The sequence below is a fragment of the Perca fluviatilis genome, chromosome 23 (assembly GCF_010015445.1).
Source record: "Perca fluviatilis chromosome 23, GENO_Pfluv_1.0, whole genome shotgun sequence".
Taxonomy (NCBI): Eukaryota; Metazoa; Chordata; class Actinopteri; order Perciformes; family Percidae; genus Perca; species Perca fluviatilis.
The window spans coordinates 1,729,120-1,741,619 of NC_053134.1; the positions used below are offsets into that span (position 1 = coordinate 1,729,120).

Here is a 12,500-nt window from a genome sequence, read left to right on the forward strand (position 1 = left end):
GTCGCGCACTGCTGGAAAAAAAAGACATTACGTCATTTTGACGTCACGATGGCGCTCGCCACCTTGGATGCGTAACATGCTTTACCCCCTGCCCAGAAAGCTAGCGTTAGCAGCTAACCACCAGTTAGTGGTAGCTAGTTTAAAGCTAGCATTAGCAACTAACCACCAGTTAGTGGTAGCTAGTTTAAAGCTAGCATTAGCAGCTAACCACCAGTTAGTGGTAGCTAGTTTAAAGCTAGCGTTAGCAGCTAACCACCAGTTAGTGGTAGCTAGTTTAAAGCTAGCGTTAGCAGATAACCACCGGTTAGCGGTAGCTTGTTACGTTACATGTCATGTAGCTAACCCTTTTACCCAAAGCGACTCTGTTGCTCCAGATGTGTCAGAGGTCACAGTCCTCTGGAGCAGCTAGGGGCCGAGTGCCTTGCTCAGGGCTCAGGGAATCTAACCCAGGTCTCCTACACAACATGTGTCAAACTCAAGGCCCGCGGGCCAAATCGGGCCCTTGCAGATTTAGATCGGGCCCGTATATTGATAGGTTTTGGCCCTCCTAACACAGGAAAGAGTTTTTAAACTGTAATTACGTGACATTCAGATTGTTTGACTCAGAGAGTTTGATATTCAGGCTGAGATTCTGGTTGTTTTCTTCTCTGATGCTAAGGAACTCTCTTGATGACTTTTGTTAAATGCCCCTGGCTGTAAGCTCTGTGTTTACCCAGCATGCACTGCAGCCCCTGGCTGTACCTGATTGGTCTCCCTCCGGCGGCGCTGCGTCTCCGTGACGACGTAGAAGTCTTCCTCGGCCTTGGCGATCAGCTGATCAGGACTCTGGTCCGCCTCCTCCCGTCCCGCCTCGTCCTCGCGGCTCTGCTCGGACCGGCTCCGCTCCTTCAGACGGATCTCTCTCTGCCGGGCCTCCAGAACCTTCTCTCGCTTCGTCTCACGCTCAAACATCTGGAGATTACATCATAGAACAGCTGTTATTACATCATAGAACAGCTGTTATTATAGATCTCTCTCTGCCGGGCCTCCAGAACCTTCTCTCGCTTCGTCTCACGCTCAAACATCTGGAGATTACATCATAGAACAGCTGTTATTACATCATAGAACAGCTGTTATTATAGATCTCTCTCTGCCGGGCCTCCAGAACCTTCTCTCGCTTCGTCTCACGCTCAAACATCTGGAGATTACATCATAGAACAGCTGTTATTACATCATAGAACAGCTGTTATTACATCTGTTATTACATCAAACATCTGTTATTACATCAAACATCTGTTATTACATCAAACATCTGTTGTTATCTATAATCTCAGGGAGCCAATCAGCACGCAGCATGCTTCTACCAGGATGTAATCATGTCTGTGATTGGCTGTCTGACGTTACGCGTCGTAGAAACACGCAGAGACTCTGACGTAGTCGCAGCTGGAACATGATGATGTGTTATGTTGTCATTTCTGTTTGTTTTATGAAATGTGTCCAGTATGGAAGCTACCGCTACTGCTACAGCTAACCGAGGAGTTGTCTGTGTAATAAGTGCTGAGTCGTGTGTCTCACCGCGGCCAGTTACCGAGGAGTTGTCTGTGTAATAAGTGCTGAGTCGTGTGTCTCACCGCGGCCAGTTACCGGGGAGTTGTCTGTGTAATAAGTGCTGAGTCGTGTGTCTCACCGCGGCCAGTTACCGGGAGTTGTCTGTGTAATAAGTGCTGAGTCGTGTGTCTCACGGCCGCCTTACGTTTGAGCGTGGACGGCGGGCTGTGTAGCAGCGTGCCACTGCTGGGAGCCGCTGCGCCACCAGCCCGTTGTCCCTGGAGCCGAGGAGGCTGTAGAGGGGCCTGCGTCCACACAACGACACAACAAGCCAACAACAACAAGTGTCAACCACAACAAGGTGTCACAACAACAAGGTGTCAACAACAGCAAGGTGTCACACTGTTTACAGCTGTTACCGTTTCCAGTGCGGCCGTCTAGGCGTTGCTGAATTGCTACGCCTTAGTCCGGTGTCGCCACCGCGGTGTCCCAACAACGGAGGTGTCTGTAACAACGAGGGGTGTCAATCGCTGGCAGGTACCACAGCGAGTTGTCTGTGTAATAACTGAGTCGGTGTCACAAGGCAGACTCTTGTCGTTCTTCTGCAGCGTGGACAGACCGGAGCTGATCTCTAGCAGCGTGGCGCCGCCCTGCTGGGAGCCGCACGCCACCAAGCGCCCGTTGTCCTGGAGACGGAGGCTGTAGAGGGCCTCGTCACACACCTGGGGAAACACGACAACAACAAGGTGTCAACAACAACAACAAGGTGTCAACCACAACAAGGTGTCAACAACAAGGTGTCAACAACAACAAGGTGTCAACAAGGTGTCAACAACAACAAGGTGTCAACCACAACAAGGTGTCAACAACAAGGTGTCAACAACAACAAGGTGTCAACAAGGTGTCAACAACAACAACAAGGTGTCAACCACAACAACAAGGTGTCAACCACAACAACAAGGTGTCAACAACAAGGTGTCAACCACAACAAGGTGTCAACAAGGTGTCAACAACAAGGTGTCAACCACAAAAAGGTGTCAACAAGGTGTCAACAACAAGGTGTCAACAACAACAAGGTGTCAACAACAAGGTGTCAACAACAACAAGTTGTCAACAATAACAAGGTGTCAACAACAACAAGGTGTCAACAACAAGGTGTCAACAACAACAAGTTGTCAACAACAACAAGGTGTCACAGGTTTCAAACGTTAACAGCCAGGCAAATGTTCCGGGACTGGCAGTCCAAAGACTAAAGAGAAGTTAAAGATAATAAGAATAAAATGACCAAAAAAGTAGAAAAACACCTGAATCATGAACAACTGAGTACCCTGAGACTAAGTACCTTGAGATTGAGTACCCTGAGACTGAGTACCCTGAGACTGAGTACCCTGTGACTGAGTACCCTGACACTGAGTACCCTGTGACTGAGTACCCTGAGACTGAGTACCCTGAGACTGAGTACCCTGTGACTGAGTACCCTGAGACTGAGTACCCTGTGACTGAGTACCCTGACACTGAGTACCCTGTGACTGAGTACCCTGTGACTGAGTACCCTGAGACTGAGTACCCTGAGACTGAGTACCCTGTGACTGAGTACCTTGAGACTGAGTACCCTGAGACTGAGTACCCTGTGACTGAGTACCCTGTGACTGAGTACCCTGAGACTGAGTACCCTGAGACTGAGTACCCTGTGACTGAGTACCCTGAGACTGAGTACCTTGAGACTGAGTACCCTGAGACTGAGTACCCTGTGACTGAGTACCCTGAGACTGAGTACCCTGTGACTGAGTACCCTGTGACTGAGTACCCTGAGACTGAGTACCTTGAGACTGAGTACCCTGAGACTGAGTACCCTGAGACTGAGTACCCTGTGACTGAGTACCTTGAGACTGAGTACCCTGAGACTGAGTACCCTGTGACTGAGTACCCTGTGACTGAGTACCCTGAGACTGAGTACCCTGAGACTGAGTACCCTGTGACTGAGTACCCTGAGACTGAGTACCCTGTGACTGAGGACCCTGTGACTGAGTACCCTGAGACTGAGTACCTTGAGACTGAGTACCCTGAGACTGAGTACCTTGTGACTGAGTACCCTGTGACTGAGTACCCTGAGACTGAGTACCTTGAGACTGAGTACCCTGAGACTGAGTACCCTGTGACTGAGTACCCTGAGAAGGAGTACCCTGTGAAGGAGTACCTTGAGACTGAGTACCCTGTGAAGGAGTACCATCAGACTGAGTACCCTGAGACTGAGTACCCTGTGAAGGAGTACCCTGTGAAGGAGTACCCTGAGACTGAGTACCCTGAGAAGGAGTACCCTGAGACTGAATACCCTGAGACTGAGTACCCTGAGAAGTAGTACCCTGTGAAGGAGTACCTTGAGACTGAGTACCCTGTGAAGGAGTACCCTGAGACTGAGTACCCTGAGAAGGAGTACCCTGTGAAGGAGTACCTTGAGGCTGAGCGTGGGGTCGTTCTGTTTGAACAGGATGTCCCAGACGTCCAACACACCGTCCATCTTCACCGTGAAGAACACGGAGGGACGCACCGGACTCCAGCAGGCGTCCATCAGGTAGGCCGACTGGTACCTGATACCAGAGAGACGGGTTAGTAACATCAGGTAGGATGTCTGGTACCTGATACCAGAGAGACGGGTTAGTAACATCAGGTAGGATGTCTGGTACCTGATACCAGAGAGACAGTTAGTAACATCAGGTAGGCCGACTGGTACCTGATACCAGAGAGACGGGTTAGTAACATCAGGTAGGATGTCTGGTACCTGATACCAGAGAGACAGGTTAGTAACATCAGGTAGGCCGTCTGGTACCTGATACCAGAGAGACGGGTTAGTAACATCAGGTAGGATGTCTGGTACCTGATACCAGAGAGACAGTTAGTAACATCAGGTAGGATGTCTGGTACCTGATACCAGAGAGACGGGTTAGTAACATCAGGTAGGCCGTCTGGTACCTGATACCAGAGAGACAGTTAGTAACATCAGGTAGGCCGTCTGGTACCTGATACCAGAGAGACGGGTTAGTAACATCAGGTAGGATGTCTGGTACCTGATCCCAGAGAGACAGTTAGTAACATCAGGTAGGCCGTCTGGTACCTGATACCAGAGAGACGGGTTAGTAACATCAGGTAGGATGTCTGGTACCTGATACCAGAGAGACAGGTTAGTAACATCAGGTAGGCCGACTGGTACCTGATACCAGAGAGACGGGTTAGTAACATCAGGTAAGCCGTCTGGTACCTGATACCAGAGAGACAGGTTAGTAACATCAGGTAGGCCGTCTGGTACCTGATACCAGAGAGACAGGTTAGTAACATCAGGTAGGCCGTCTGGTACCTGATACCAGAGAGACAGTTAGTAACATCAGGTGGGCCGTCTGGTACCTGATACCAGAGAGACAGTTAGTAACATCAGGTGGGCCGTCTGGTACCTGATACCAGAGAGACAGTTAGTAACATCAGGTAGGATGTCTGGTACCTGATACCAGAGAGACAGTTAGTAACATCAGGTGGGCCGTCTGGTACCTGATACCAGAGAGACAGTTAGTAACATCAGGTGGGCCGTCTGGTACCTGATACCAGAGAGACAGTTAGTAACATCAGGTAGGATGTCTGGTACCTGATACCAGAGAGACAGGTTAGTAACATCAGGTAGGCCGTCTGGTACCTGATACCAGAGAGACAGGTTAGTAACATCAGGTAGGCCGTCTGGTACCTGATACCAGAGAGACAGGTTAGTAACATCAGGTGGGCCGTCTGGTACCTGATACCAGAGAGACAGTTAGTAACATCAGGTGGGCCGTCTGGTACCTGATACCAGAGAGACAGTTAGTAACATCAGGTAGGATGTCTGGTACCTGATACCAGAGAGACGGGTTAGTAACATCAGGTAGGCCGTCTGGTACCTGATACCAGAGAGACAGTTAGTAACATCAGGTAGGCCGTCTGGTACCTGATACCAGAGAGACGGTTAGTAACATCAGGTAGGCTTGGTACCTGATACCAGAGAGACAGGTTAGTAACATCAGGTAGGCAGTCTGGTACCTGATACCAAGAGACAGGTTAGTAACATCAGGTAGCTCTGGTACCTGATACCAGAGAGACAGGTTAGTAACATCAGGTAGGCCGTCTGGTACCTGATACCAGAGAGACAGTTAGTAACATCAGGTGAGGCCGTCTGGTACCTGATACCAGAGAGACAGTTAGTAACATCAGGTAGACGTCTGGTACCTGATACCAGAGAGACAGGTTAGTAACATCAGGTACGGCCGTCTGGTACCCTGATACCAGAGAGACAGGTTAGTAACATCAGGTAGGCCGTCTGGTACCTGATACCAGAGAGACAGTTAGTAACATCAGGTAGGCCGTCTGGTACCTGATACCAGAGAGACAGTTAGTAACATCAGGTAGGCCGTCTGGTACCTGATACCAGAGAGACGGGTTAGTAACATCAGGTAGGCCGTCTGGTACCTGATACCAGAGAGACAGTTAGTAACATCAGGTAGGCCGTCTGGTACCTGATACCAGAGAGACGGGTTAGTAACATCAGGTAGGCCGTCTGGTACCTGATACCAGAGAGACAGGTTAGTAACATCAGGTAGGACGTCTGGTACCTGATACCAGAGAGACAGGTTAGTAACATCAGGTAGGCCGTCTGGTACCTGATACCAGAGAGACAGTTAGTAACATCAGGTAGGCCGTCTGGTACCTGATACCAGAGAGACAGGTTAGTAACATCAGGTAGGCCGTCTGGTACCTGATACCAGAGAGACAGTTAGTAACATCAGGTAGGATGTCTGGTACCTGATACCAGAGAGACAGGTTAGTAACATCAGGTAGGCCGTCTGGTACCTGATACCAGAGAGACAGTTAGTAACATCAGGTAGGCCGTCTGGTACCTGATACCAGAGAGACGGGTTAGTAACATCAGGTAGGCCGTCTGGTACCTGATACCAGAGAGACGGGTTAGTAACATCAGGTAGGACGTCTGGTACCTGATACCAGAGAGACGGGTTAGTAACATCAGGTAGGCCGTCTGGTACCTGATACCAGAGAGACGGGTTAGTAACATCAGGTAGGCCGTCTGGTACCTGATACCAGAGACGGGTTAGTAACATTGTAGGTGCCGTCTGGTACCTGATACCAGAGAGACGGGTTAGTAACATCAGGTGGAGCCGGTACCTGATACCAGAGAGACGGGTTAGTAACATCAGGTGGGCCGTCTGGTACCTGATACCAGAGAGACAGGTTAGTAACATCAGGTAGGCCGTCTGGTACCTGATACCAGAGAGACAGGTTAGTAACATCAGGTAGGCCGTCTGGTACCTGATACCAGAGAGACAGGTTAGTAACATCAGGTAGGCCGTCTGGTACCTGATACCAGAGAGACAGGTTAGTAACATCAGGTAGGCCGTCTGGTACCTGATACCAGAGAGACAGTTAGTAACATCAGGTAGGCCGTCTGGTACCTGATACCAGAGAGACAGTTAGTAACATCAGGTAGGCCGTCTGGTACCTGATACCAGAGAGACAGTTAGTAACATCAGGTAGGCCGTCTGGTACCTGATACCAGAGAGACAGTTAGTAACATCAGGTAGGCCGTCTGGTACCTGATACCAGAGAGACATGTTAGTAACAGGACAGGACAGAACAGGTAGAGGCAGGACCTAGATCATTATCTTTGCTACAGTCTGGCAGGTTTCTACTGGTTCTTGGTCTCTAAATGTGTCCTACTTGGTCCACATGATGGCCGAGTCCCTGATGTCCTCGGACCAGATGCGGGCGGTCCAGTCTCCCACGGTCAGGAAGTTTTTGGGGAAGAAGGGGTTCCTCTGCAGCGCGTAGACGGGTCCGTGGTGACCGTCGTACGAGCAGACGATCTTCTCCGCCGGAGTCTTTGCCTTCCTGTTACAGGACACGACTACACCCTGCTCCGTCCCCACCAGGAACTTAGTCGGCTGCAGAGACACAGAGACACAGGACAGAGTGTACTACCTTAGACAGAGAGACAGAGACACAGGACAGAGTTTACTACCTTAGACACAGAGACAGAGACACAGAGACACAGAGACACAGGACAGAGTTTACTACCTTAGACACAGAGACAGAGACACAGGACAGAGTTTACTACCTTAGACACAGAGACAGAGACACAGAGACACAGGACAGAGTTTACTACCTTAGACACAGAGACAGAGACACAGAGACACAGGACAGAGTTTACTACCTTAGACACAGAGACAGAGACACAGGACAGAGTTTACTACCTTAGACACAGAGACAGAGACACAGAGACACAGGACAGAGTTTACTACCTTAGACACAGAGACAGAGACACAGAGACACAGAGACACAGAGACACAGGACAGAGTGTACTACCTTAGACACAGAGACAGAGACACAGGACAGAGTTTACTACCTTAGACACAGAGACAGAGACACAGGACAGAGTTTACTACCTTAGACACAGAGACAGAGACACAGAGACACAGGACAGAGTTTACTACCTTAGACACAGAGACAGAGTCACAGAGACACAGAGACACAGGACAGAGTTTACTACCTTAGACACAGAGACAGAGACACAGAGACACAGAGACACAGGACAGAGTTTACTACCTTAGACACAGAGACAGAGACACAGAGACACAGGACAGAGTTTACTACCTTAGACACAGAGACACAGAGACACAGGACAGAGTTTACTACCTTAGACACAGAGACAGAGACACAGAGACACAGGACAGAGTTTACTATCTTAGAGACAGAGACACAGAGACACTGGACAGAGTTTACTATCTTAGAGACAGAGACACAGAGACACAGGACAGAGTTTACTACCTTAGACACAGAGACAGAGACACAGAGACACAGAGACACAGGACAGAGTGTACTACCTTAGACAGAAAGACAGAGACACAGACACACAGAGACACAGGACAGAGTTTACTACCTTAGACACAGAGACACAGAGACACACAGAGACACAGAGACAGATACACACAGAGACAGAGAGACCCAGAGACAGAGAGACACAGAGACAGAGAGACATGCTAATTAAGCCCCTTTGAATTGAATTAAATTGACACAGGACAGGGTTTACTATCTTAGACCCAGAGACCCAGAGACCCAGAGACACAGAGAGACACAGAGACACACAGAGAGACAGAGACACAGAGACACACAGAGAGACAGAGACACACAGAGAGACAGAGACACACAGAGACACAGAGACACACAGAGACACAGAGACACACAGAGACAGAGACACAGAGACACAGAGAGACAGAGACACACAGAGACACAGAGACACACAGAACACAAACAAAAACAAAAAACAAACCAAAAAACAAAAAACAAAACAAAAAAAAAAAAAAACAACAATAAAAAAAAAAAAAAAAAAAAAAAAAAACAACAACAAACCACAAAAAAACAAAAAATAAAAAAAAAAAAAAAAAAAAAAAAAAAAAAAAACAAAAAAAAAAAAAAAAAAAAAAAAAAAACAAAAAAAAAAAAAAAAAAAAAAACAAAAAAAAAAAAAAAAGATAAAAAAAAAAAAAAAAATAAAACAAAAAATAAAAGAATAAAAAAGACACAGAGACAGAGACACAGAGACAGAACAGAGACACACAGAGACGAGACACAGAGACAGAGACACACAGAGACAGAGACAGACAGAGACACAGAGACAGAGACACAACAGAGACACGAGACACAGAGACAGAGACACACAGAGACACACAGACAGAGACACAGAGACACACAGAGAGACAGAGACACAGAGACACAGAGACACAGAGACAGAGAGACAGAGAGACAGAGACACAGAGACACACAGAGACACACAGAGAGACAGAGACACAGAGAGACACAGAGACAGAGATAATCTCACCATGGTGGGCTCAAACTCCAGAGAGACGGCTCCGAGGGCTCGGTCCAGGTTTCCCTCTCGGCTCAGGTCCAGAACCAGACGCTCAGTGGGCTCTGAGAGACGCCGCACATCCCACCACAGGACCTGGAGAGAGAGACACTTTACCTGTCTGTCTGTCAACCTGTCTGTCTGTCTGTCTCTCTGCCTGTCTCTCTGTCTACCTGTCCATCGGTGGAGGCAGAGAAGACATCTGTCCCGGTCTTGGACTGCAGCCAGATGATCTTGTAGACGGGGTCTCTGTGGCTCTGCTCCACCGAGGACGTCTCCACCGGCAGGCCGCCCCTCCGGGTGTCCCAGTACGCTGAAACAAACACGCCCACAGGTTCATAACGTTAGACTATCTCCACCGGCAGGCCGCCCCTCCGGGTGTCCCAGTACGCTGAAACAAACACGCCCACAGGTTCATAACGTTAGACTATCTCCACCGGCAGGCCGCCCCTCCGGGTGTCCCAGTACGCTGAAACAAACACGCCCACAGGTTCATAACGTTAGACTATCTCCACCGGCAGGCTGCCCCTCCGGGTGTCCCAGTACGCTGAAACAAACACGCCCACAGGTTCATAACGTTAGACTATCTCCACCGGCAGGCCGCCTCTCCGGGTGTCCCAGTACGCTGAAACAAACACGCCCACAGGTTCATAACGTTAGACTATCTCCACCGGCAGGCTGCCCCTCCGGGTGTCCCAGTACGCTGAAACAAACACGCCCACTAACCCAGACGGCTGACTATCGGCTCGGTGGGTCAGGACCTTTAAACTCTCCTTAAAAACCCAAACATAGAGGAGGAGATGCAGCCTGAGAGACAGACAGCTGTCTGTGAGACAGGTACCATAGCAGAGGAGATGCAGCCTGAGAGACAGACAGCTGTCTGTGAGACAGGTACCATAGCAGAGGAGATGCAGCCTGAGAGACAGACAGCTGTCTGTGAGACAGGTACCATAGCAGAGGAGATGTAGGCTGAGAGACAGACAGCTGTCTGTGAGACAGGTACCTACCTATCTGACCGTTGTAGGCTCCTCCAACCAGATTGTGAGACAGACAACTGTATGTGAGACAGGTACCTACCTATCTGACCGTTGTAGGCTCCTCCCACCAGAGTGTGAGACAGACAGGTGTATGTGAGACATGTACCTACTTATCTGACCGTTGTAGGCTCCTCCCACCAGAGTGTGAGACAGACAGGTGTATGTGAGACAGGTACCTACCTATCTGACCGTTGTAGGCTCCTCCAACCAGATTGTGAGACAGACAACTGTATGTGAGACAGGTACCTACCTATCTGACCGTTGTAGGCTCCTCCAACCAGATTGTGAGACAGACAACTGTATGTGAGACAGGTACCTACCTATCTGACCGTTGTAGGCTCCTCCCACCAGAGTGTGAGACAGACAACTGTATGTGAGACAGGTACCTACCTATCTGACCGTTGTAGGCTCCTCCCACCAGAGTGTGAGACAGACAGGTGTATGTGAGACAGGTACCTACCTATCTGACCGTTGTAGGCTCCTCCCACCAGAGTGTGAGACAGACAGGTGTATGTGAGACAGGTACCTACCTATCTGACCGTTGTAGGCTCCTCCAACCAGATTGTGAGACAGACAACTGTATGTGAGACAGGTACCTACCTATCTGACCGTTGTAGGCTCCTCCCACCAGAGTGTGAGACAGACAACTGTATGTGAGACAGGTACCTACCTATCTGACCGTTGTAGGCTCCTCCCACCAGAGTGTGAGACAGACAACTGTATGTGAGACAGGTACCTACCTATCTGACCGTTGTAGGCTCCTCCCACCAGAGTGTGAGACAGACAACTGTATGTGAGACAGGTACCTACCTATCTGACCGTTGTAGGCTCCTGCCACCAGAGTGTGAGGGTCTTTGGGGTTATACTCCAGACAGACAGCTGTCAGTGAGACAGACAGCAGCCTGAGAGACAGACAGCTGTCTGTGAGACAGGTACCTACCTATCTGACCGTTGTAGGCTCCTCCCACCAGAGTGTGAGACAGACAGGTGTATGTGAGACAGGTACCTACCTATCTGACCGTTGTAGGCTCCTCCAACCAGATTGTGAGACAGACAACTGTATGTGAGACAGGTACCTACCTATCTGACCGTTGTAGGCTCCTCCCACCAGAGTGTGAGACAGACAACTGTATGTGAGACAGGTACCTACCTATCTGACCGTTGTAGGCTCCTCCCACCAGGGTGTGAGACAGACAACTGTATGTGAGACAGGTACCTACCTATCTGACCGTTGTAGGCTCCTCCCACCAGAGTGTGAGACAGACAACTGTATGTGAGACAGGTACCTACCTATCTGACCGTTGTAGGCTCCTCCCACCAGAGTGTGAGGGTCTTTGGGGTTATACTCCAGACAGACAGCTGTCAGTGAGACAGACAGCAGCCTGAGAGACAGACAGGTGTATGTGAGACAGGTACCTACCTATCTGACCGTTGTAGGCTCCTCCCACCAGAGTGTGAGGGTCTTTGGGGTTATACTCCAGACAGACAGCTGTCAGTGAGACAGACAGCAGCCTGAGAGACAGACAGGTGTATGTGAGACAGGTACCTACCTATCTGACCGTTGTAGGCTCCTCCCACCAGAGTGTGAGGGTCTTTGGGGTTATACTCCAGACAGACAGCTGTCAGTGAGACAGACAGCAGCCTGAGAGACAGACAGGTGTATGTGAGACAGGTACCTACCTATCTGACCGTTGTAGGCTCCTCCCACCAGAGTGTGAGACAGACAGGTGTATGTGAGACAGGTACCTACCTATCTGACCGTTGTAGGCTCCTCCCACCAGGGTGTGAGGGTCTTTGGGGTTATACTCCAGACAGACAGCTGTCAGTGAGACAGACAGCAGCCTGAGAGACAGACAGGTGTATGTGAGACAGGTACCTACCTATCTGACCGTTGTAGGCTCCTCCCACCAGAGTGTGAGACAGACAGGTGTATGTGAGACAGGTACCTACCTATCTGACCGTTGTAGGCTCCTCCCACCAGAGTGTGAGGGTCTTTGGGGTTA

General features: G+C 49.7%; 1 protein-coding gene across 2 annotated transcripts in view; it reads right to left on the minus strand.

The window, feature by feature from the left end:
* The window catches only part of dnai2b (dynein, axonemal, intermediate chain 2b), a 21,070-nt gene that overhangs the window by 1,008 nt on the left and 7,562 nt on the right, over window positions 1-12,500 (minus strand). Inside the window, exons 6-12 of one of the 2 annotated variants that reach the window (XM_039791063.1) lie at window positions 9,634-9,773; window positions 9,434-9,556; window positions 7,276-7,499; window positions 3,980-4,115; window positions 2,112-2,249; window positions 1,667-1,675; window positions 742-951 (exon numbers count right to left, since the gene is read on the minus strand). In XM_039791063.1, coding sequence (XP_039646997.1) covers window positions 742-951; window positions 1,667-1,675; window positions 2,112-2,249; window positions 3,980-4,115; window positions 7,276-7,499; window positions 9,434-9,556; window positions 9,634-9,773 — 980 coding nt within the window. Of the gene's footprint in view, window positions 1-741; window positions 952-1,038; window positions 1,178-1,666; window positions 1,676-2,111; window positions 2,250-3,979; window positions 4,116-7,275; window positions 7,500-9,433; window positions 9,557-9,633; window positions 9,774-12,500 lie in introns of those variants that run through there. The other variant, XM_039791064.1, reaches the window with a different exon arrangement.